Source organism: Schistosoma haematobium, chromosome 4 (genome assembly GCF_000699445.3).
Source record: "Schistosoma haematobium chromosome 4, whole genome shotgun sequence".
Classification (NCBI taxonomy): Eukaryota; Metazoa; Platyhelminthes; class Trematoda; order Strigeidida; family Schistosomatidae; genus Schistosoma; species Schistosoma haematobium.
The window spans coordinates 26978023-27004745 of record NC_067199.1 but is presented as its reverse complement, the minus strand read 5'-3'; the positions used below and the strand labels follow the sequence as shown (position 1 = coordinate 27004745).

At 37.5% G+C, this 26723-nt stretch overlaps 1 protein-coding gene across 2 annotated transcripts; it reads left to right on the top strand.

Annotated features, from left to right (window-relative positions):
- The first annotated feature begins 9914 nt into the window (after positions 1-9914).
- On the top strand, positions 9915-25606 carry SMARCA5_1 (SWI/SNF- matrix-associated actin-dependent regulator of chromatin sub A member 5). Of its 2 annotated transcripts, XM_051216109.1 has the most exons (13): positions 9915-10225; positions 11348-11398; positions 12897-13048; positions 13089-13189; positions 13229-13509; positions 13554-14369; positions 15541-15826; positions 17300-17604; positions 17783-17976; positions 19242-19386; positions 19496-19684; positions 20110-20385; positions 20571-25606. In XM_051216109.1, exons 2-13 carry the CDS (start codon positions 11348-11350, stop codon positions 20817-20819), a joined length of 3045 nt encoding a protein of 1014 aa, XP_051066661.1. In that variant the 5' UTR covers positions 9915-10225; the 3' UTR covers positions 20820-25606. The 2 variants fall into 2 exon arrangements, with proteins under 2 accessions (XP_051066661.1, XP_051066660.1); XM_051216108.1 differs by having other exon boundaries at positions 9915-11398; positions 15541-17604; positions 17783-19386; positions 19496-25606.
- The last annotated feature ends 1117 nt before the right edge of the window (positions 25607-26723 follow it).

The following is a 26723-nucleotide window of genomic DNA, read 5'->3' as shown; positions in this document are numbered from 1 at the left end:
ACCATGGGACTGCATCTCCTTACGTTGCTCAACTGCCTTGTGGATCGGACCTTCAGGTCGAAGGCTCGGGGAGTGGCCCCCTAAGAAAACCGCCTGCTTCGGTTTGGGCACCCGGGAAGTATCACAGCCCTCACACATATTGAGTGAGATTTGTATGGCGCATATGTATTTGGTGCCTCCTTGTACCAATATCTATGTGTTAAAATAAATAAAAAAAATGTGACGCGATTGAAAATAGATCATAATGACCTGATGGAGAGTATTTGCAGTTCAAATCTATTCCTTTACAGTTGTTGAGTTGCCTGCAATAAATAGTTCAATTGTAAAGCTCTTATAATCATTCTCCTTGAAATCATCAGCGCTAACTTTAGTTAATAGTGAATCTATTTTTTTATTCTACCAATTTGAAATTACCTTGTTCTGGTAGCTTAATTTAAAATACATGGAATATATGTGAAAATCTCATTACTAAGTGAAGTGTTGATGATACTGATCGGAAAGATAATGAAAGTTTCACAATTAAAACATCTATAACAGGCAACTCAACAATGCCAACAGATGGTACTCTTTACTATTATCTCAAATTCTTCATTTAAGTCATTTAAAAATAAAATGTTTCACAATCATTAGAAATGGTGGATAACACATGAAATAAATAATGAAATAATTTTCTCATTAAAATACAGAGAAACAAACAAACAAAAAAGAAGGTAAGGTGAACATTTCAACTACTTGATAATGACAAAATGTGATCAGTTTACAGACAAAAATAAATAAATTTAACGTGTAACTCAATCGTAAATCAAACGGACTATTCCAAATAAATAAATAAACAAATATAGATAGATGGATAGATAAACATTTGTATTATTTTAAAAAACTTAAACTGTTTTTAGCTTACTTACATTGAATGTTGTACTTTGTGTAAACAATATATATATGTATATAATATCTTTAAACTAATTTCTTTTTAATCATTTTAAATTGTGCACTAAAAATGGAGTCAAATTACATTTGAATAAAGATAAATAGATTCGAGTTAGCTCTTTACTTATAAATTTTATATTCATATGCTGATAATACTAGCAACATAAATCCATATAAGTTATTTATAAATGTAAAATTATATATATCAGAAATATAAGTTGAAAGAATAACAATATTGATAACGACTGTAACACTGTTAATACTGAAAACTTTAATGATAAAAGTTATATTATTGAATACTTAACCCTCACCCCTTTTCTTATTAACACTCTTTAAAGTTCCATTTACCATGTATTACATATTCCACATTCTACTGAAATTTTAGATACTAACAGCTGGTAAAATAAAATATTAATTAGTGATTTAAAAATTTTTTTCTATGTCCCATATTTTAGAAAATGATTCATTTTGAAACGAAAGTAATAGAGTTTACGTATAAAACCATAGTGATATTCACTAATATACATATAGTGAAGTCAAGGTTTCTATTTATGTTATATTGATAACTGGTTCAGGTTTTATAAATTACATGTGATGTTTGATACTTGGATTCTTGTAAATTTGACATTGATTTTATAAAAAAAATGGAAATCAGGATCAATACAACTTTCAGGAAGTATCTAAGAAAATTTCCAAAAAAATTGCGTTCCTGCATAGTGTCAAAATAATGAGTTTAAAGTGAAAAAGGTGGGTCTCAGGTTTTTCGTCTCATCAAGATTATGGAAATTCATTAACGTGGCCAGTTCTACTTTCAGAAGTTCGAAAATGCGAAAGCATAGCTGATGATAAACTTTTTATTAGGCATATATTTTTAATGCATTTTTCGATAACGATATTTACCATTAAAATTCAAAGTGCACCAAGTTATAGTTGGAATATTTACTAAGTAACTTATATATAAAGGTCGCACCAGTAAACTATATTATATAGACGAATCTTACTATTGCGCTTAAATTGGAAATAACTAAACATTTCATTAGCTTTAAAAAAAATGTAGAATATTTGGTTGCATATTAGATTTTCTTTGGAAGAGTTATTATAAATGAAAAGCAAATTTTAAATTTAAGTCTTTCCAAGTTATTCATTGAATTGATTACACGGTCTATATCACCATACTATATATATTTACTTTACATATAAGCTAATTCCTTCGATGTTTAGAAGGAAAAAAGCTTTATGCTTAAACAAATACCAAGAAGATGTTAAGTATCAAGCGACTGTCAAACTAAGACATAAAATTAACTGAAGCTAGGTTTGAAAAACTTCATATATTTCTTGATTTAACTATCTTCAGTCACTCAATAGTAAACTTGAAATATAATCACAAATAATAACTTTCAGTATTTCAGTAAATGAACTGGTTATTTAATGTGAATGATTTATTCACTTAGAATTGATGAAAATGTTATTTAAAAAGACACCAACAGACGGTTGAAAATTAATTTCATTATCAAAGAAGGTATATATGTATATATTACAGCTACTCATTATTACTATTTCATTCTATTATTTTTAAAATAAAATTAAAATTTTAACTCTTCAGGGAAATTATTACTTACAAAACAGTAGAAAGTCACAATGAGTAATCAATGCAAAGTGATAAACCTAAGGATTTTAAAGAAAACGTTTTAATACAATACAAAAAGTAAATTTAATTGTTTATTTATTCTGCTTTTTTTAAAAATAATATCGATGAATGTGTATTTTTATTTTTCGCCTTTTTTATTTGTGATATATTCTTCTTCTTACTTTTTCTTGTATTTCAGTAGAATAAAAATGACAACTAAAACTTTAACTGAAGAAAAATCTTTGTCAAACTATTTTACCGGTAATCAGACAATTTAAATAGTGGAATAAATATTGCAATTTAATAGACTAATTAATGTTTTGAATGCAAAAAGTAGCCTACTTTATACTTCTATATGAAGGAGTTGATTTTGTTAAGAACTATGGTGAAAGCCCCGTAATTAAATCATATTGTAGTGAACAAAAACACAAGTGGGGACAATCGAATGTATTTGACAAGAAATTACAGAGCATTTCACTAAAATCTGAGAACTATATAGTAAATAGTTAATTTGCAAAATATCATCCCATAGTCTTTAATTTGACTCTTCCTTTGCAAATATCAGTTATTCATCTCAAATTTCATTGTTCATGCATTTTCATGCCAATTGCGTTCCGTTGCCGTTCTTTTCTTCTCGATCTACTAAAATACCTTCTATGTCCGACCACTGTTATATACTACTTATGTGGATATAAGTAACCCACACCACAATATAGCTCAAAGAACGTAATATTAGCAAATATTTTTGTTGAAAATAAACAAACTGAATTTAATAAACGCTGAATAAAAATTTGGAATTTGATGTTTGTACCAAAAGAATTATAAATGATTGGTATATTATTTATGTATACAAGTAAAAAGGAACAAAACGATGAGACATCATGGTCAGATAGCGTTATGTTATGAAGGACAAGATGAACACTAGTAAAACTTGAACAAATTTCATTCTTGTTCAGTACTGCTTTATTATGAATTTTTTTGTTGTTAAAGCAATTAGCTTAGATAGATCTGATGATATTGTTTTTCTAATATAAGAAGAAATTTAAATTTCAGAGACTACAATTAGTATGGCCCATGTTATGTAACTATTAGGATTTTTTTTAAATAGCTTATAACAGATTGAAGTAGCAACAATTTTCTGTGTAGAAACGATAATTTCTTGTGTTTATTTGTGTAGACGAATCTATAGCTAAATCACTGATACATAAAGTATGTGATTACATAAGCTGACATCAGTTTATAATAAGGCACTACTACATGACGCATGATCCCAAAATATTTATTCGTATAACAATCAGTTAGCTTAGCCCATACACTTCTCAACATATCGGCGACCTTCCAAATATATCCCCGAACTTCTATATTCTTCAATTCTTTTTCGGTTGTTTTTGTGATGCACGATCATAAAGGTGTTACGGATAACAGCGCTGTCATACCTGAATATTCGCGATATCCTTATATGACTCATAGAATGATTTCAAATGTGAATACACTAAGGTAAACCTGGGGAATATGAGTAGTATGCCAGAAACTTATCTTTACATTCGATAGACTTTAATTGTCAATCATTTACCATTAAGTGAAAAGTCCTCTTACTAACAAAACTCAGGGAAAGCTGAAGAGACGCTTCACTTCCAATAACAAAACGTGATAACTTCTGAAGAGCCCTGCGGACTATTTACTCCTTCGTTATTTATATCCATCAGTCGTAAAAGTCTAAAGTTCAGATGACAGAAGCTTCTTCTCAGGTAAACCCTGAGTGAAATAACTTACCAAAACCATATCTATAACCACATAGTAAGTATTTCAAGTCCTCATTTATATCATATCAACAGATATGCTAACAAATCGCGGACACGTTTCCTATTTCTTAGTCCAGTTGCAACTTCAAGTCGTGATCACACAAATCGCGAGCAAATTTTTAATAAAGAATTCAACTGTCGTTGGTTTATGAATATCAGGTTTAAGACATACTTGTGGATGGAACATTAATGTAATTATATGGCATACCTGTAGTCGAAAAAACATACAATCCACCCAAACGTTCGTTAAAGAACCTAACCATTTCTGATAATGCTCATAATGCCGGGTAATTGACGACAAGCTAGTGTTTGCCCAAACTCAAAGTTACAACGTGAAGTGGATGATCACTGAAAACCTTTGAGTGCCTTCTGAAAACGCAATTTCGGATCCTTTCAAATAGATATTTGATCCCAATATGTTGGTAATAATGTTATTGATTTTCGAGTACATAACGCTTATTTATTAACCATCTTTCTGTGTGTAGTAAATTTAAATACATAGTTCAAGCTGTGCTTTTGATTTATTTTGCCCTTTTGATATAATTTATCACCCTTGTTAAATTCGAACCGTTTGAATTATTCATAAAGCTTGTGTTTGAATGAGATTTAATGTGAATAATTCCAAAAGTCTTCACGATCTATGCAAAAGAACATAGTTAAGGTCAATCAAATAAATTTTTATTCTTTGGATCGTCCTCTGCATTCAGATCACATATTGGAATCCTGTTGTTACAATAGTACCGTAATATTATTGGTGATCTGTTCCATTCAGTCTATATTTCCAGTTATCTGATAACCCCTATTCGTGTGCCAATTACAGAGTCGTCTAAATCTAGCTTTTATTCAGTATAGCACAGTTGAATAAAAAGTTCATTATTACGGCGTATTTTGAATATGTCACGCAAAAATCACCATGTGGATTTAAGTTTTGATTTATATCACATCAAATACCTAGGCCCCCATTTGGAAGGGATAAAATTAAGCTGAAACCATCTAAAACTGCCACATTTCGAATTACCCACTGGGTAACTTTCTTCAAGAACTATAACCACTCGCAAAAGGCAACACAACAATCATGAAACTTTCCTAACTATAAATTCACCTTGACATTTTTCGGTATATACAATTCTGAACAATTTGAAATAAAACTTTGTGAGCCTAGGAGTGAAATCTGGTTTTAATATTACAAGCATTGTAACACTGACTGGCAATCCACGTTAAGCTTATTCAGCTAAACAGGACAAGGTAGTTCACGCGTTTCAAATTCGAAGCAAAACTGCATATATACGAACGCAACAAGTTGACTGAACAAAATGGATGAGCTGCATGAATGAAGTGATGCTAACAATGCTCACGTTTAGATTGAGTTTTTACAAACGAAGAATTCATGAGTAGCAACATCTCAATCCTAGGTCCTCTGTGAAAAAGTGGTCGCGTCGTTATAGGCTTCCATTTTACTATTGAAATTACGTTAAAATAACTTATTGATAATAGATGTTGAAATTCAAACGGACTGATGCGTTTGCTTTACCGGACAATTTACGGCAGGTAGACTGAAATGTCTGGTCGCTAAGATGAAATTGAAACTCAAGAAGCACTGGACAACGGGGCAGACAGTATCACAAAAGTTCAATACGGCCTTTCTCCAGGATACTAACAAACTCAACAAATTCAAGATAGTCCTCAGCAATAAATTCCAGGCCTTTCATGATCTACTCAATGGAGAAGGAACTACTGTGGAGAGCAACTGGAAGGGGATCAAAGAGGCAATCACTTCAACATGTCATGAGGTCCTGGGTCACAAGAAGCACCACCACAAGGAATGGATCACTGTCGATAAACTGGATAAGATTCAAGAAAGAAGGAACAAGAAGGAAGCGATCAATACCAGCCGAACAAGAGCAGAAAAAGCCAAGGCACAAGCTGAATACACGGAAATAAACAAACAAGTGAAGAGGAGCATCAGAACCGACAAACGTAAATATGTGGAAGATTTAGCAACGACGGCGGAAAAGGCTGCAAGAGAAGGAAACATGAGACAATTGTATGACACGATAAAGAAACTCTCTGGAAATCGCCGCAAACCAGAACGACCAGTAAAAAGCAAGGAAGGCAAGGTAATCACCAACATTGAAGAGCAACAAAACAGGTGGGTAGAACACTTCAAAGAACTCTTGAATCGACCAGCTCCACTGAACCCACTCAACATCGAAGTAGCACCCACGGACCTCCCAATCAATGTTGGCCCACCAACAATTGAAGAAATCAGCATGGCCATCAGACAAATCAAGAGTGGCAAAGCAGCAGGACCAGACAACATCCCAGCAGAGGCACTAAAAGCAGACGTAGCGGCAACTGCAAGGATACTCCACATTCTCTTCAATAAGATTTGGGATGAGGAACAAGTACCAACAGACTGGAAAGGAGGACTACTGATCAAAATACCGAAGAAAGGCGATCTCAGCAAGTGTGATAACTACAGGGGCATCACTCTTCTCTCAATACCGGGAAAAGTCTTCAACAGGGTATTGTTAAACAGGATGAAGGACTGCGTAGACGCCCAACTTCGTGACCAACAGGCAGGATTCCGTAAGGATAGATCGTGTACAGACCAAATCGCAACTCTACGGATCATTGTGGAACAATCAATTGAATGGAATTCATCACTCTACATCAACTTCATTGACTACGAAAAGGCATTTGATAGCGTGGACAGAACAACACTATGGAAACTTCTTCGACACTACGGCGTGCCTCAGAAGATAGTCAATATCATACAGAACTCATATGATGGATTACACTGCAAAATCGTGCATGGAGGACAGTTGACAAAGTCGTTCGAAGTGAAGACCGGTGTTAGGCAAGGTTGCTTACTCTCACCCTTTCTCTTTCTCCTGGTGATCGACTGGATCATGAAGACGTCAACGTCTGAAGGGAAGCGCGGATACAATGGACATCTAAGATGCAGTTGGATGATCTAGACTTCGCAGACGATCTGGCCCTTCTATCCCAAACGCAACAACAGATGCAGGAGAAGACAAACAGTGTGGCAGCAGTCTCAGCAGCAATATGTCTCAATATACACAAAGGGAAAAGCAGGATTCTCCGATACAACACAGAATGCACCAATCCAATCACAATTGACGGAGAAGATTTGGAAGATGTAAAAACCTTTACGTATTTGGGCAGCATCATTGATGAACAGGGTGGATCTGATGCAGATGTGAAGGCGCGGATCGGCAAAGCAAGAGCAGCATATTTACAACTGTGGAACATCTGGAACTCAAAGCAACTGTCAACCAACACCAAGGTCAGGATTTTCAATACAAATGTCAAGACAGTTCTACTGTATGGGGCAGAAACCTGGAGAACTACAAAAGCCATCATCCAGAAAATACAGGTGTTTATCAACAATTGTCTACGCAAAATACTTCAGATCCATTAGCCGGACACTATTAGCAACAACGTACTGTGGGAGAGAACAAACCAGATCCCAGTGGAGGAAGAAATCAGGAAGAAGCGCTGGAAGTGGATAGGACACACATTGAGGAAAGCACCCAACTGTGTCACAAGACAAGCCCTCACATGGAATCCTGAAGGTCAAAGGAAAAGAGGAAGACCAAAGAACACATTACGCCGAGAAATGGAAATAGACATGAGAAAAATGAACAAGAATTGGAAGGAACTAGAAAAGAAGGCCCAGGATAGAGTGGGTTGGAGAATGCTGGTCAGCGGCCTATGCTCCATTGGGAGTAGCAGGCGTAAGTAAGTAAGTAAGTAAGACTGAAATGTCTACCCTCAACTTGATGTAGATGCTCCTTCCGATTTCTTACTGCACACAATCTTATATGTTACAAAATACTCTGCCTCGCAAATGGTCCTCAAATGTTGCGGGCAACGTAAAGCCACAAGGAATCGCACTCTTAGAATTCTAAGACACAAACGGCACAACTAAGTGGAATATAAATGAACTAGTGACAACAGCACATATAGACAATCCGAGAAAAGCGAGGAACCAATGTACGAAGACAATAGGAGAAGACGGGCTTTGGCGTCAGATAAAGCTAATCGACAAGTCGAGGCACGGTACCAGAAAACTGAAAGCTCGTTTACACAGCACCAATTTTTAAAGGAGGCTTACGTGACTACTTACTAGCCATGAACTTCCCTTCACACCAACAGCACGGTTTCAGAGAGGGTCATTCCTGTATAACCAACCCGCTGATCGCAGTGGACAGATGGACAACCATCCTTGATCGCAAAAGGAAGGTTGACGTCATATGCCTTGACTTCTCTGAAGCTTTTGATAGGGTCAGTCATATGTGTCTTATCAGTGAGCTTAAACGGTAAGGTACCAAGCCACCGTTAATTGTTTGGCCTACTCCACATCTAAATGGTTTATCTTTCAGGGTCAGGGTAAACCTTACTTTTTCTCAGGCTACGAAATGTCTTGGTGAGGTTCCCCATGTTTCAGTACTAGGACCTCTTCTCTTCTTAATTTTTATGAACGACCTTCCTCAGCCGGTGTCGTCCGACTTATCACTACTCGCTGATGATGTGAAACTCTGGAGAGAAGTTTGCAACCAAGATGACTAGCTGGCACTTCAAGACGATCACAATCTACTTCAGAGTTGGATGGAAAACAACGATCTTTAACACTTTAAAATGTAGATTGGTCGATCTGTGACATATTGCAGATTATACATACAACTTAGGTAACTACCATCCAAAGCTATCACAAGTTGAAAATGATCTGGGAGTGTTGGTGTCCAATGATCTGAAGTCTTACGCCAACTGAGACAAAAATGCCTTTCTGGCAGATTGTACACTGGTAACATTGAAGTGCGGCTTTTCGGCCAGTTAGATGGTAGAACTGCTCACTTTGTGTTCGACAGTTTTATTCGACCCCGTTTAGAGTATGGGAACACTTCACCTCTATCTGAAGTTTGTGCTCATGATGTCGTTCAGAAGAACGATGAAAGCTCCACGACCAAACCATCAAGCTCAGAGAACAAAACTCCACCAAAGTCATAATGTTTCCTCCCTCACTCTAAAAGGATGAGGGTACATTGTGATGTATCCAACAGTGGGCCAAGAAATCAGTTCAGGGACCCAAACTCAACTCTTATGAAGAACCCCTCAGATAACTTAATTTGAAGCATTTCAAAAACTTCCAGACATCCCCTTGAATACCTATTTGAGCTCTGTTTCAATACAATTCTTGTGGGTAACACACAGATACTGGAAACACATCATAGCAAAACGGACTACAGACGCAGCTTCTACTCCCTAAGAGTAGTCAGATGTTGAGATTCGATGTCGGCTAAGCTAATGCAAGAGATTTCACAGGAGTCCTGCAAGAGGAAACGTGACATATTCTTAGGGACCAAGGACAGTATCTTACTGTAGTTTACTGATATTTTCCTCTTTTATCGTTGAATATATTTAAGCTCCTACCAGAAGACGTCGTCGATTTCCTCCCACTAGATATAGGAACACACTAAACTAAAGCGTCTTCTATTTCTATATGAACTATTTGAAGAGTTGTTAAAGTTATCATTATTGGCGCACAAATCAACATTTGTTGTCTGGCGGGTTGGTCGCTTGTTGACTTTTGTAGATGATTAAACCATATGCTTCTATTTATGATCCCAAGATTGTCGTAATCTGAGGCTTATGTCTATGTTGACTGATTATTATTGTTTTCCGTAGTGAGTGTAGTTGCATTGCTTGCACATCCGAAGTCGTTGACACACGTTTTCCTATGTTCTCTCCAGCCCACCTCAATCTCCCTTCTACTTATTCCCCAAATTCTCAAAACATATTGTGGCTAGACGCAAACCTTCACAATTTTCAATAGTTTTTAAAAGTGCGTGTTCACGTGATTTTATCTTGCTTATGGTCAGTATATCAGTATAATTCCAGGCTAGCCTAAATTAATGCTCATCTACCCTGTTTCTGTAGAAAAGTGGTGATTTTATTTTAAGAAGTCTTAATTTAGAACTCACAGTAAGTGACTTCGAATATGATGATGACGATGTGCTACGTTTAAGTGTTTAGCTAAATCCACGAGTGCACAAATATACATACAGTTGGTCGAAACAACACATTTAACAGTTTTTAGTTAAGCTGCGTCGAAGTTATTCAATCGAATTGCTATCCGGAAAGTCGCTCATTTGTAACTGCAAGCGTTCACGAATTATAACTCAACAGGGTTACTTTGAAAGTACGCCAATTGCTGTACATGCCAAACCATCACCTATTGTAACAGTGTAGTGTGCTTTATTGATTATCACAATAATGTATTCAGCAAATATATTTCAGTAGCTTGGTGTGGAAGCAGTTACAGTGTAATAGTAGCACGTCATGTGGCGGTTCTCAAAGATGTCCCAATATCCCTATTTTGGGGGAATTTCGGGGGTTTTGTGCCATTTCCCCAAATTTTTCTGTAGCAGCTTCTCCAAACTTTCCCCAAAACGGACAACATTCTCTCCAAAATAGGGAGCTTTGCGTGTTCCATTCTAATTAGCCACTTTGGCAGTCAAGCAATGTCAGCCAAGATCTTAAAAGAGAAATACAAGGTATTCCATCGCACTCCTCGTGCTTTCATGATTTCAGCTTCAGACAATACCTTGCTTATGATTAGAAATGCAGCAGTACACTACTACAGAACTGAGTCAGCTGCTGAATGAGGGGAACGTAAGTTTCGGTAATTTATGAACGTGACTCAAAGCCAATAAAATGTAGGTCTAAATCCCGTTTCCATTTCTTCGTTTTCAGTTGTCTAGCACTACCCTTAAAGCCCATACAATCTTAGTAGATCAAAACATTTCCCGTGGTTAAGCTCCAAGTTGTATGATATAGTCATTGAGTAAGGTTTTACGGCATTAGATGGATAAAAGTTGTATGGATTAAGTGGTTTTCTATGTCCAGATCTTCTAAATTAGTCACATTCACCTTGAATTAATAGTTTGTCTTGTACATTATGTAGATGGATCCAGCTCAAGAACATAACTCAGGGATACATACAAATAATGTCCAGGTAAGCTTACCACGCGTTTTCTGTTAAGTATTGATTAATGCTGATCTTTGACTTAACGTGCTATTAACTATTTTTTCAACTTAGCGCAACGTTGTTATTAGTCCCTAACTTACCATGTCACCAAATTTCTGGTCCCGATTAGTTCGAAACCTGAGTGTCACATGTGTTTCAATTTTCAGTCCAGAACTTGCGTGACTAATTTAGACCAATTATTATGGAAGCGAACAAATCAAAATATATCATCTCATGAAGCCGCAAATAGTTCTGCAATTGAATCGAAGTAAACCAAATAAATTCTTAAGATGATCGAGGTACACTTGTGTATAAAGGGTTGAGAGTTCTTCGATTAGCTAAATGGGTTTCGCGGAGGTTGTGTCAATCGTTAGGTTGTTTTCGTCATACAGGGTATCACAAAAAGCCTGAGCACTAGACATGTTTCGTCCTAGTATGGTATCGCTCGGTAGTGTTCACCCCCAATTCGCTCGTTGGGTGATAGTCCATTAATTACTTTCAACAAGAGCAGTCATAAAATTAACTCATCCTCAGAGTGCTTTGTTGGGCCCATATATTAGTTTGTGGGATCCACGTATTTCAGTGTTAGTATGTAAGGAAGTTTATCTGTCCATTAAACATATAGGTTTGATAAAATACTGGGTTTCGTAACAACAGCCTCGCGACTCTTTCTCGAGAATAAACCCATTTATCTCTTAACAAGTGTATCTTCCTCAAAGCTTGCCAATTTCGTCTGAATTTTGTCTAAGGAAGTCAATGAAACGCGTTCATATGCGTTTTTATTAGAAGCTAAATACCCACTGAAACAATGATGCAATTTATAAAATGGATCTGGGTTCGGATCCAACCAACGACTTGTTTATTCTGCACTCTAAATGAATTCTGGACCATTCTGTTGATTAATATTTTTGCTATTTGTTTGTAGTTTTACATTTCTTGTCCCAGAAGTTTGAAATTTTTTGTAAGTCACGGATTAAAGATTCATGTATCTGACCTTGAGTAGTAATCCTTAGTGTAATGTAATTCTCATCCCAGTTACAGATTCACGTATTTGCTTGGATTGTAGAAGCTAGCAATGCTACGCGGCAACTGAAACTGAAGTATTTGAATGAAGTTTTCACCTGCTACTAAGTATTTCATGTAGCTGAAAACGTCATACATAAACATGAGCTTGATAATTACGAGATAACATTAGCTGACACTATTGAGTCGTTAATGTTCCAGTGTCAGTTCTTGTCTTGTCTTTTGTCGTTTCTACCTACGATTAAAAGCCCCAATAGGTTTAAACTAAAGCGAGTCTCCGCTTTTACTGTAATAGAAGTGTAGAATATCGAAAGCTAGATCATGTTTTTGGTATTGTAGATCATATATATTACGACATAGATGTGCTGCTGTAACTTTGTTAGCCATTACTGCAATCGCATCACCCCTCATACACATTTTGTACTTATGAATAATCGTCCAGCTGTTTCTGTTTCATTTTTAGGGAGCACTTCGGCAGCTTGATTTGTTGGTCGAAAAGGCGGAGCTCTATGCTCAGGTGAAACTTATTGGTTCTGGAACAAAAGATTTGTCTAGTCCCTCAAGAATTAAACAAGAGCAGCCCATTAGTTCTCCTACTTCCCACTCTTTTGGAGAGTAAGTTGTACTCTTATTATCCGAAGTATTGTTTATTCAGCCATCGACATCGTCGTACTGAAAAAGAAGAAGATGAAGAACTATTGACCGAAACTAAGCATAGTTCATCTGGTATTCAGCGTTTTGAAGCTTCTCCGTGGTGTAAGTAATAATTTATTACCCATATTTTCTACATTTTAGATGTAAAGGGAGGAGAGATGCGTGATTATCAAATCCGTGGTCTAAATTGGATGATTCAGCTCCATCATAGTAGTATAAATGGAATTCTAGCCGATGAGATGGGATTAGGGAAAACTTTACAAACAATATCATTACTTGGTTATATAAAACACTGTCGACACAAACATGGGCCACATATGGTAATTGTGCCTAAATCTACGCTTTCCAACTGGATGAATGAATTTGCTCGTTGGGTTCCTTCTTTGCGCACAGTTTCATTAATTGGAAACCATGAAGAAAGGGTAAATACCACTATTTCTGGGTTACTTGTTTTTCTTGTTTCTAGAGTCAAAAAATACAAGAGGAGATCTTGAAAAAGGAATGGGATGTTATTGTCACAAGTTACGAAATGTGTATTAAAGAGAAGGCGGTTCTGAAAAAATTTCACTTTATATATTTAATAATAGATGAAGCCCACCGAATTAAAAATGAAAAGTCGAAATTGTCAGAAATTGTCCGGGATTTTCGCTCTCAAAACCGTCTCTTGATTACCGGTACACCTTTGCAAAATAATTTACATGAATTATGGGCTTTATTAAATTTCCTAATGCCGGATTTGTTTTCTTCATCTGAAATGTTTGATGATATGTTCAAAACGGGTAATGATCAAGAAGAGAGTTTAGTTCAACGTCTACATGCAGTTTTAAAACCATTTTTGTTAAGACGAATTAAAGCTGATGTGGAGAAACGTTTACCACCAAAAAAGGAGTGCAAGATTTATATTGGTCTTAGTAAAATGCAACGTGATTTGTACACCAAGATTTTAATGAAAGATATTGATGTGGTGAACTCTGTAGGGAATAAAGTGGATCGTCTTCGCCTACTAAATATTCTCATGCAACTTCGTAAATGCTGTAACCATCCTTATTTATTCGATGGGCTAGAACCAGGCCCTCCGTATACAACGGATCGTCATCTTGTTGATAATTGTGGAAAGCTGATGTTGCTGGATAAACTGTTGCCGAAACTTAAAGAACAAGGATCACGAGTCCTTTTATTTTGTCAAATGACGCGAATGATGGACATTCTTGAAGACTATTGTTTGTGGCGCGGCCATGAGTACTTTAGACTAGACGGATCCACACCTCATGAAGAACGCCAGGTCAGTATTTCACCTCACTAACAGTAAGAAATTTTTTTATCGTCAGCTTGTAAAATAAATATCATGGTTTTTAGATATCTAAGATTTAATTTATGGTTAGGAAACAACCTCTAAGGATAAAACATATACGAAAGGTACTAATATTCGTTCGTAAATGTCTCTTAAGCTTCATTCGCACATAGTAGAATCACGAGATAACTATTGTTGAGGGTTGGCTGAGACATTTGTTTCTCATACCTAGCCACTGCTTACCTTGGCGTACAGTGCTGCATGACATAGGAGCACATCGAAGGAAATCCGAGGGGACAGAATTGGACGGAGTATCGTTTCATGAAGCCACAGACTTTTGGTCATAGTAGTGTTGGTAGGTGTAGAATCCCTAGTTCGACCCCACCTGGTTATTATAACCACTGTTTAGGGCCATTGGTTAGCATGGCAAAGATATTCATTTTCCATCTTCATACAACTCTAAGGTTTCACCGTTATATCGTACTTTGTGCTTTCTAACTCAATTTCTACTTTAGGATACATTTTCACTGCTGAATCCCTAAAATCTGGCTGGTTTTCGTTCAGACTGTAAATGTATTGACCATTTCTCCATCTCACCCGAATCGTCGAGTATTTTCACATTTTGTGTTGACCTGTTTTTCATGTTAATGCGTTTAACTTAAAGTGTGCTGCTAACGTCCTTGACAGGAACCACTTACGCCATAGTTTACATGTCCTTGGTGGCTTTTCAGCCTAGTAAAACATTTTTACTGTGGTTTTTCACTACCAGTCAGGTAACAAAATGATAGATTCTTCCTGTTCCTTAAGTTCGGTTCATATATGTGTATCCATCGATGTTATCAACTATGCCACTGTCTGGATGCTCTTGATTACTTTCGATATTTGGATCCAATAACAAATGTCACAAGACAGTTTTACTAGCCATTATAAGGAAAGGATCAATCTTATTACTAACATATGGTCTTGTTATTATTAAGTACTCTTGAAATAAGTCTGTGAGGACTCATTATCTTTGAAGTCTCGAACATTTCATCCTTATTTCGAGACTATCGTTTACATTCCGATCCCCATAGTTTTGACCCCGTATGTGTATAACTATGAAAACCTACATTTAATACTCTATTTCTTTTTGCATATTTTGTCACCTCTAATTATAATTTAGATTTCAATTGATGAATACAATCGTCCAGGTTCCACCAAGTTTCTTTTCATGCTTTCTACAAGGGCTGGTGGTTTGGGTATCAATTTGGCCACAGCCGACGTAGTTATCATCTATGACTCAGACTGGAATCCTCAAGTTGACCTTCAGGCCATGGATAGAGCACATCGTATCGGACAAACCAAAACTGTACGCGTTTTTCGACTAATTACAGAACATACAGTTGAGGAACGTATTATTATGCGTGCTGAGATGAAGCTCAAATTGGATAACTTGGTTATTCAACAAGGTGATCTATAAATATGTAACCAACCGTTTTAAACTGTATAACTATGTACCATTAAAGATGGACTTACTGTTACTCCAGATTATGTTACAGTCACTTACAATAGTTACTGAAATTCCAATCAATTATGTATCGTGCTGAAATTATCATATCTAATGCTTACCGCAGTCTCGTACCTAATCGCTGTGAGACCTGTAGGCGGTATAAATCCTACATAAGTCGGTGTCCCAGATCACGGTCCATACATTTTCGAATCCGAAATTTACCTGACTATTTCAAAATAAAGTATACCTAGCAGATTTAAAATAATGACAGTTGGTAGTTCAAAATGCCTAAGCAATTTTGTGTATAATGACACCATTATTTAGCACTAAGAAATAATACAGATGGTCTTGAACAAAATAGCCGACTACTGATTCATGTAGGTACACTTACGGATTTTAATAGGTTTGTTTGTTACGTTCCTTTAAAATATAAGATCTGTTCAGTACATTCGTATTTGAAATGTCAGTATTAATTGAATACTGAGTACTACTTCAATGAAACTTTGTAGGTCAGGTTAATTCTTTCTTCTCACAATATGGACCCTAATTAGCAGTGATCAAATGATTCTTTTCTGACTTAAACATCTGTCATTGTTAGGGGATCTGTTGATCTATGCGTGTTAGGTTCTCGATGTACATATGAATATCCATGGTCTTAGAAGTACGTTGCGTATCAAAAGCCGTAACTTTTAATCATGAACCTAACCATTTCTTGCCAATAATGACTAGTTTATTCGTATTTGTCAGGTAAATTTTAAATTCAGTAACTTACGATCTTCATCATCCCGTCAATTTGACGAGATCGATATTACTTGACAATCAAGATGAAGCTTGCAAAATGTGGCAACTAATGTCTAATTTCGTTTTTGAATCGCAGACGGATATAATTATAAGCTCTGAGTATGACTTCGAAAATAATAATCCATATCTATCTTTTGTGGTTTGAAAGACTAGAAAGAAGCTAAGCACCACCGTCAGTCATATATTCTTTTGTTTATAAACGGATATTCTCAACATTTTTCACGTTTTTAACCTACAGTCTTAACAATTCGGTAGCCAATTGCAGGTTTATTCACTGATCCGTTGTTCTACAAAAGCACAGTTTGGTTAGTATTATTATCTTACAGCATCAACAGTAATCGACTTGGACTTAAATTGAGAAATTCACCATATAACAATCGGTGACCCAAATCATTAAACCACAACTCCAATACGATTTTGTTAACCTTACTTCAAACTCTTTTCTCTATCGAAGGTCAGAATTGTCAACTAGAATATACATAAACACCAATCCTTTTAAAATTATACGTTACAGCACCCTATTTGTTAACGGAAATCTAATTTTTAATTTTGCTTATCATAGTTTGGTGTTCACAAACTATCGTGTGAAATACTTCTTCAAACCCGTTTTCCTGTTCTTGTGTATTCCCAGGTCGTCTTGTTGAGCAAAAATCAAACCAACTTCAAAAGGGTGATGTTTTAGATATGATCAGACATGGTGCCAATTACATTTTCCGTAGCAAAGATAGTGATTTCAAAGACGAGGATATTGATATTATCTTAGCTCGAGGTGAACAAAAGACTGCTGAAATGAATGAAAAACTGGCTCAATTGGGAGAATCTAATTTAAGGTCTTTAAAATTCGATACGGCAGATGAAAATGGTGCACCAACATCAGCATATATATTCGAGGGGGAAGATTATCGAGAAAAACAATGTCGCACTTCCTTATTAGATGTATGCGATTTTAATGGTATAGTTTAGATGAATTCAGAGAAATTTATTTTTACTGTTTTCTCTTTGTAACTGTCATTCGAGTCGTTTATATTTACTGATGATGTGCATTTGTAAATCATTACTGTTCACCATTTGTGGTTTGTGTATTTTAATTTAATAAATATTCTATTTCTAATAGGGTTGGATAGAACCTCCGAAACGCGAACGCAAAGCAAATTATGCGGTTGACGCATACTTTCGGGAAGCGCTTCGTGTCTCTGAACCTAAAGCACCGAAACCACCTCGACCACCAAAGCAACCAAATGTGCAAGATTTCCAGTTTTTCCCCCCTAGACTTTTTGAGCTTTTAGATAAAGAAATATATGCATTCAGGTTGGTCTAGTTTTCTTAGGTTTAATAATTAATCAAAACCCTGTTTTTCTCTATTTTTGAGCCGAAATTACAAAAGCTTGAATAAAAGTGTAAATACAAACAGAAGGAATAGTGTGTAGTTTCGAAAGATTATTATGCATCATTTTATATACATCTAAATTTTTTTACCAATAGTTGTGCATAGACATGGTTGTTTATGTCGCCAAAGATCTTGTGGTTAATTTCAGAAACATTTGCAAAATTAATAAATCCTCAGATACTAATCGCGGCAGAGGGTGTGGGTATCAAAAAATGAGGACAATCTTATTTATCTCCTACCGAGAGATTCGCTTACGGGCCTAGAATACTGTTTGATGAGGACGCCGACAAAATTGTCTTCTGATAACCTCGATCAACAATCCATGCATGTCCGAGATGCGTTTATCCTCCTCCTAATGAGAAGTGTTTCTTAAGGACTAGTTTATGTCACCGTCTAGATTGACCATAGGGAGTGAAGTAATTAAGCACGTCGACTGTTTTATTCACCTTGAAAGTCTTATCAACCCTGCTAGGTTGATGTCTAACGAAATCTCAACCCGAATTCCGAAAGTTCACTTGACTTTTATCAATTTGCGTCACACGGATATCCGTATCTTGACGAAGAGAGGAGTATATTCCGCAGTAGTTTTCTGTTCTACTGGATGACCATATTACGTGATCTTTAAGTGTAGAGTTACTAGTATTTGATTATAGATGCGTTCTTAGCGCACATCGGAACCACTGAAAGTGATCAGTGTTGAGGTTAGATGTAGAGTACTAGTCAAATATATTAAACAGGTTAATAAAATTAAGAATCGTCAGCGATTAAAGTGGTTTTTAAATCTATCTAACAAGCTCTTACCTCGACGTGCCATGTTACCTTGAGTAGAAACATGTTAGGAAAAACTAAAACGTGGCATCAGTCTATTAAGTCAGTAAATTAGCTAATGTTGAAATATAATTGAGCTCGTTTATATGATCTGACTGTTCGTTAAGTGTGTAAAAATATTGACTAATTCACATTTCCAATGTAGTGTAGGGTTAACAGTTTTAAACGTCGAATATCAGCTATTGGAATGACCAAACTACTGGATTCATAAAAACAACTAAGGAATGGCTTTTTAAAACTAATTGATTGAATCAAAAAGGTATGTGAAAAAGAAAATTACTTTATATTAATTATGCTTAGACAATTCAGTATAAATTTGTTGGGGTATCACTGTTCTTTATTTCTTGTTTGGTTGTAGAAAGAGTATTGGTTATAAGGTTCCTCGTAACCCAGATGCTGGGCCAGATGGTGAGCGTGATCGTCTGGATGAACAAGCTAGAATAGATGAAGCTGAACCATTAACTGAGGAGGAACTTGCCGAGAAGGAAGAGCTTTTAACACAAGTAAATGAATAAATGATATAATATTGCTCATTACTATTTGGCTTTCTCAAATCCTTATTATTTAGCTATGATCTCTTCCAAATAAATAATCGTATGTTTGTCTTTTTAGGGTTTCACAAACTGGTCGAAACGTGATTTTCAACAGTTCATCAAAGCCAACGAAAAACACGGTCGTGATGATTTAGAAGCAATTTCAGTAGATGTAGAAGGTAAAACTCCAGATGAGGTTAAACGGTATGCCCGTGTTTTTTGGACAAGATGTAACGAGTTGCAAGATGTCGACAAGCATATGGCTCAGGTAATTGTCAATTTATATCGATACTAATTCCTGTTGATGATTTGAAAGACATTGTCTAGCGTGAATGTCTATATATTACGATTAGTGACTACATAAATACGGTTATTGGAAGGTAATCAATCATAATAATTTCACCCGGACACTTCCGTATTAATAAAAGCTAAGTTTAAATGTTGTGTTTGCTAAAACCACATATCGTCAGACGTGATTGTTTACACCTCCATTGATATATATAGGGTCTATTACCATATGAATTTTCAGGTGCCAATCAATTAAGTCCTATTTTTCAATTCCACATGTTATCACAATAAAGCAGTAATTCATTTCCTATTCTGAAACTTTATCCTGTTAATCTAACGTATATATGCCTTCATCGTGAAGTTTGTTAAGAGTATTCTTATCTCACTTTTCTGTTTGCTCATCAGATTGAGCGTGGTGAGGCGAAAATCCAAAGAAGAGCTGCTGTAAAACGTGCTCTTGACCTAAAGATGGCCCGATATCGAGCGCCGTTTCACCAACTTCGGATACAATATGGAACAAATAAAGGGAAGAACTATGTTGAGGAGGAAGATCGTTTCTTAATCTGCATGCTTCATAAACTTGGTTTCGATCGTGACAATGTATATGATGACTTACGTCTTGCAGTTCGCTTGGCCCCACAGTTTCGATTTGATTGGTTTTTGCGATCTCGCACAGCAATGGTGAGTAGTGTCAAGTAATCGCCGGTTATTGTTTATGCTTGGTGGAGTTTTAAATTTATCTATCGACTTTTCACTTCGTATACAGGAAACTTGCTATAAATAGGCATTTCAAGATAGTTTTACATTAGTATTGCAGTCGCTATTTTCTTACTTGTTCAAGTCAGCTGTTCACTTTTCTATTTCAGGAACTACAAAGACGTTGCAGTACTCTTATTACTTTGATTGAGAGAGAAATATGTGACTTAGAAGACCGAACAAAACAGCGTAGTGGAGCAGGCGCGAATAATTTACCACTCACTCCTGCAAATTCCGGACCATCTAACACATCCACAGTATCCAACCAAAAGCGGAAGTCAACTGCAGCTGGTGGGATTAACTCGGATTCAACTGCAGAAATTTCCGGAAACGCAAAGAAAAAGAAGGTCACTGCTTAACTAACAATGATTTGTAAATGTCTCTGTCTTATACTCTTGTTGTAGGCCTCTTGCATTTGATTTTATGTACTCAATTCCTTTGATTTCATACTGGTGTATTGTTTACCAAATCTTACATAAATAAAGATTTGTAATTAATATACTCCTTGCCAAATATTTTCATTTGGTATCTATAATAATCTGAAGTGTAACAACGTTCAACAATAAGAATATTTTAGTGTACACTAAAGCATTAACTCGCTTCACATATTTTTGATTTCTACTAAATTGTCTTATACATTTAAATTCATATAATTAATGATCTACCTAATGAGAACGATTAATGACAGAGAATTCACCTAAATCATTCTCACTCATTTGATCAAAAACTCAAAATATAACTGTAGTGAAGAAGAACACGGTTGAGGACAACCAAATTGTATTTAGGACAAATTACAGAATTACTTGGTAAAATAGAAAAACCATATAGTAAATCGTTAATTTGCAAAATATCATTCTATCATATCTAATGTCTCGCATTTCATTGTTCATGCGATTTCTTACAAATTCCATTGTTTTCTCGCTCTTCTTTTCTTGATCTTCTCCATCTTCTGCTGCCAGACATTACGTTCTTTTGACTCACGTTATATACTACTTATATCAATATAAGTAGCACGCACCACACTCGTCCCCCCTTTTAACAAGTTGCTGTCGTAGTCTTTCTGATCTCCGTACCGCTGTGTTCTTTGGTGCTTTTCGTGATTCATACCCATGATGATCTTGAAACCATCTCTGTAGTTGACTAGCATTTACGCGCTTCTGCTTGTCTTCTCTCCGAATAGTGTAGACCGAGCCGCGTCTCTCCGTTATAACATACGGTCCTTCCCATTTTGGGGCCAGCTTCCCCGACCCTGCTCCCCCTGCTATGTTACTTTTTCGTTCTCTACACTTTACTAGGTCCCCCACTGCAAATGGTTTCCACGTTCTCCTCTGTTGTTCTGCCTTCTTTGTGTCTGATATTTGTTTCTTTTTCACGTTCCTTATTGCCTCTCTCCTCTCTTTTCTTAACCTTGTTGTCGTCCACTTCTGTTGTTGTGGCCAGGTCTTATTATGCATTGGAAGTCGTGGTTGTCTGCCATACATGAGCAAGAAAGGTGACTTCTTGGTTGTTCCTTGTGTGGAGGAACGATGTGCCAGCAAAATCAATGGTAACTCTTTCTCCCAATTTCCTCCTTTTGATGCTAACCATTCCTTTAACGTCCGATTGTTTCTCTCTGTAAGCCCGTTTGTCTGAGGATGATACGGTGTAGTTCGTATTCTCTTGATGCCAAACTGCTTTAAACGGGCTTTAAACTCGTCACTTTCAAAACAGGGACCCTGGTCAGTTAATATCATCTTCGGTATTCCGTGACACGCTACAATATGCCGGATTACCACCTCGGTCACTGTCCTTGCCCGCTGGTCTGCAATGGGTACGGCATCTACCCAACGTGTAGCATGTTCCGTCATCACTAACAGGTACTGGTTACCGCTCGCCGTCTGTGGAAACGGTCCCATCACATCCAACGACCATAGATCACCGACTGCGGTTACTGGGATTGACTGTAATGGCGGTTGTGTGTATCGATCGCTTTTCATTAGCTGACACTGCTGGCAGGTTAACACGTATTCAGCCACATCTTCTCTCATGCTCGGCCAGTATGCACTTTGTCGTAGTAAGTCCGTCGTTCTTGCGATGCCTGTATGTGCTACCTGGTGACACTCGTGTATCACTTTGCGCCGCCAGTCTTTCGGGATCACCGCCACCCAATTTTCATCATCGTCCTGCCAGGTCAGCACTCCATATGAGTTCACTCTCAGTCGGTCCTTTTGCCGAAGCAGCGTTATTACCTCCTTGTCCATTGTTCGTTTATCTACGTCTGCTCCCTCTTTTATCACTCTGATTACCTCTCGAAGGTTAGGGTCAGCTTTCTGCTGCCGGACGAGTTCTAATGGGTCTCCCTCTAAACTATTCACCGCGTATGCTGTTAATGGCAGGTCGGCTTCCATGTCTGGTCTTGACAAGTAATCTGCCATTACGTTTTCTTTTCCTGGAACATGGCCGATACTGAAATCGTATTCTTGCAGGCGTATCATCCATCGCGCCAACTTCCCTCGGGGGTCTCTTGCTGTTTTCAACCACTGCAGGGGTTTATGGTCGGTCTCAATGTGAAATCGTCTACCTAAAAGGTATGGTCTCCATTTTTCCACTGCCCACACGATCGCTAAACACTCCTTTTCGATGGTTGAATACTTCTGTTCAGCAGGTGTGAGGACGCGACTCGCGTATTCCACCACTCTATCAGCCTGACTCAACACAGCACCTATACCATGATCACTCGCGTCTGTGGCCACTGTAAACAGTCTTCCCGGTTCAGGCAGTCTGAGCGTCATCTGACGATCGTCTAGCATGTTTTGATTCGGTTGAACGTTTGTTCGGCAGTCTCAGTCCACGTAAACTTGGTGCTGCTTAATAACTTATATAAGGGTGCTGCTATTTCGTTGAAATTCTTGATAAACCGACTGTAGAACGCCGCTCTTCCCAGGAACTGTCTCAACTTCCTTTTCGAATTAGGTACTGCAATATTTTTTATGGTAAGAATTTTCTCCGGCAATGGTTTTATTTCTCCATTTCCCACTTTATGTCCCAACAATGTGACGCTACTTCTCGCTATCTGCGACTTGTCCTTATTAATCCGAAGTCCAAATTCGTCAATTCGCTTTAAGACCGCTTCCACATGCTTGATGTGATCTGTTTCTGTTTGACTGTACACAACTACATCGTCGCCATATACCTCGACATTATCTAGATTCTTGAGCAGCAGTGTCATTAATCTTCTGAACGTGAACGGTGCACCCGCCAACCCGAACGGCATTCGTTTAAATTGATACTGTTTATCACGTACAGTAAACGCTGTCTTGCTTCGATCACTCTGTTTTATAGGCAGTTGCCAATAACCTGACCGTAAATCCAGCACTGTAAACACCGTGGCATTCTGTAGCCGATCTAATGTTTCCGCCACTGTTGGCATTGCACAAGGCTTCAGGTCTGTTATATTATTCAATTCTCTGAAGTCGACACAAAATCTATACTTTCCATTTGGTTTCTTTACCAAGAGTACCGGCGAGCTATATGGACTGTCCGCTTCCTCAATTATACCTTCTTTTAACATTTCCTGGACCTGACGATTTACCTCGGCCTCTAAATGCACCGGGACACGACGTGTTGCAAATATATTTACTCGACTGTTCTTTATCGGTATTTCGTGCTTTACTCTGTCACAATATCCATACGGCTCCCCATCTCCAGTGAATAGTTTGGCATACTTTTTGCATAACTCGTGAATGTTTAGCTTCTTTGACGAGACATCCGCTGCAACTCTTATTTCAGCAACTTCGCTACTTTCGTGTATTGTCAATGAACCATATTTCGTGACCACCTTACCGCTTCTTAAGTCAACTATCGCTTTTACTTCTCTTAGGAAATCTGCTCCTAATATCGGTCTCGATAAACTTGTGGTTACGACGAACGGAAAATTTATCTCAGCATCCCCCACTTTTACGATACTGTTAGATACGCCAAACACCTCTAACATATGGCCCCCTATCGTGTGGACAGCTAATGTACACGGCTTGATTCTCTTACATTGCTCTTTGCCTATTAACGATACTGCTGCACCTGTATCGATCAGACAAACTAAATCGCGCTCATTTATGTTCACTCTCGTATATACTGCCCCTCTGTCTACTAACGCAACAATCCCCAGATTCCTAGGATAGAAAGAACAATCGTTGTAACGTCTAACATATCTGCGTTTTCGTCTTGTTGGACAGTTTAACTTCCAATGTCCTGTCCCTCCACAAGCGTAACATTTATCGTTCCTTTTATTGTTCACTCGTATTGCTGCAATCTCACGCTCCAGCTCCTCAATCTTCTTCTCGACACTACTCATCTCCTGCTTTTCGCACCCGACTGGAGCTACTGTTCGCGTCATTAGCTGACGAGTCACCTTCGCCAGTTCACTGATATCCATCGGTTGCGCTGCGTTCACCAGTTTCAGTTGTTGGGAGACGGTGGCAGGCACACTCTCGATAAACTGTGACGCCAACAACTGTGCCTCCGACTCCTCATCCAGACTCGGCAGTGCACGGCGTAACAATCTGGTAAGCTCCACAGCCAGCACCAGTGGGTCACCATCGACCGGCAACCTCGCCAGCCGGAACTTCTGCAGCGCGTTCTCTCTGTCCACTGGGCTGTCAAACTCCGCCGCCAACCGCTCCGTGACTGCCTCCCATGTCGTCTTCTCGCCAGCACCGTCCAAGCTGTCATACACAGCCTTCGCCCTGCCTCTCAGCAGCGTCCCCAGCACCACCAACTTCGCCTTCGGCTCCTTCACTCCCACCAGCTCCGCCACGGCCTCAAACTCCTTCAGGAAGCTCAGCACATCTCCGTCCTCAAACTCCTTCGGCCACGGAATCTTCATCCTTAGTGGAGGCAGCGACACCAAATGTAGTGAAGAAGAACACGGTTGAGGACAACCAAATTGTATTTAGGACAAATTACAGAATTACTTGGTAAAATAGAAAAACCATATAGTAAATCGTTAATTTGCAAAATATCATTCTATCATATCTAATGTCTCGCATTTCATTGTTCATGCGATTTCTTACAAATTCCATTGTTTTCTCGCTCTTCTTTTCTTGATCTTCTCCATCTTCTGCTGCCAGACATTACGTTCTTTTGACTCACGTTATATACTACTTATATCAATATAAGTAGCACGCACCACATAACTTTCTCATATCAAATATATTTAAGAAAGTAATTAGTAACAATAGAATCGACTTTATAAAACGGCACTACTTATAAATGACCAAACTTTAGCAGATTTTCGAAGAAAACGATCTATTTCTTAGAATGTCTGCTTCAAACGTTTTCACGAAGAAATACAAATTTTAATTAACATGGCTGCATCACATTTGTAGTCCTGTAAATCATTAAAATAATCGATATTCATGAACAGTTACAATTCTTGAGAACAGCTGGATCACGATATCATCTTATAATTATTCTAGTTAGTTCACTGGGTATATCGTTAATCTAATCATCATATTCAAAAAAGCGTTTAACCTAACAACATCGTGTTTCACTTTAGATTGGCACTTTTTGCACGAAAACAGATAATCTTCAGCAAGAATGATGCGTCCGAGTGATTTTTCTTTAACGCTTACTTGCGTTGTTTTACAACTTCAGGTAGAGAATGTCATGCGTTTGAAATGTGTCCAGTCCCTGTTGTCTTGTACTGTGATTATTGTTTAGACCCTGGTTTCTGTAGATTGTCAATTGTCTCATTATGGCTTACAAAACGTATGATAAATGTTTGCAGATAGTTTATTTTCTACTGTATACTAAATTACGTATTTATAAGTTATCAAAGTAACCATAATTCACAGCTGGACGTAAACAATGAATATAAAGTGAAATATTATTACTTACTTACGCCCGTGAAGGAGCATAGGCCGCTCACCAGCACTCGCCATCCAACCCTGTCCTGGGCAATCCCTTCGAGCTCCTTCCAGTTGTTATTCATCCTTTCCATATCTGCTTTTATTTCCCGACGTAATGTGTTCTTTGGCCTTCCTCTGTTCCACCTTCCTTCAGGATTACAAGTTAGGGCTTGTCTCGTAATGCAGTTTGACGATTTGCGTAATGTATGTCCTATCCATTTCCATCGTCTTTTCCTAATTTCCTCTTCAGCTGGAAGCTGGTTTGTTCTCTCCCAGAGAAGGCTATTGCTGATGTTATCTGGCCAATGGATGCTGAGTATCTTGCGTAGACAGCTATTTATAAACACTTGCACCTTCTTGATGATGGTTGTTGTAGTT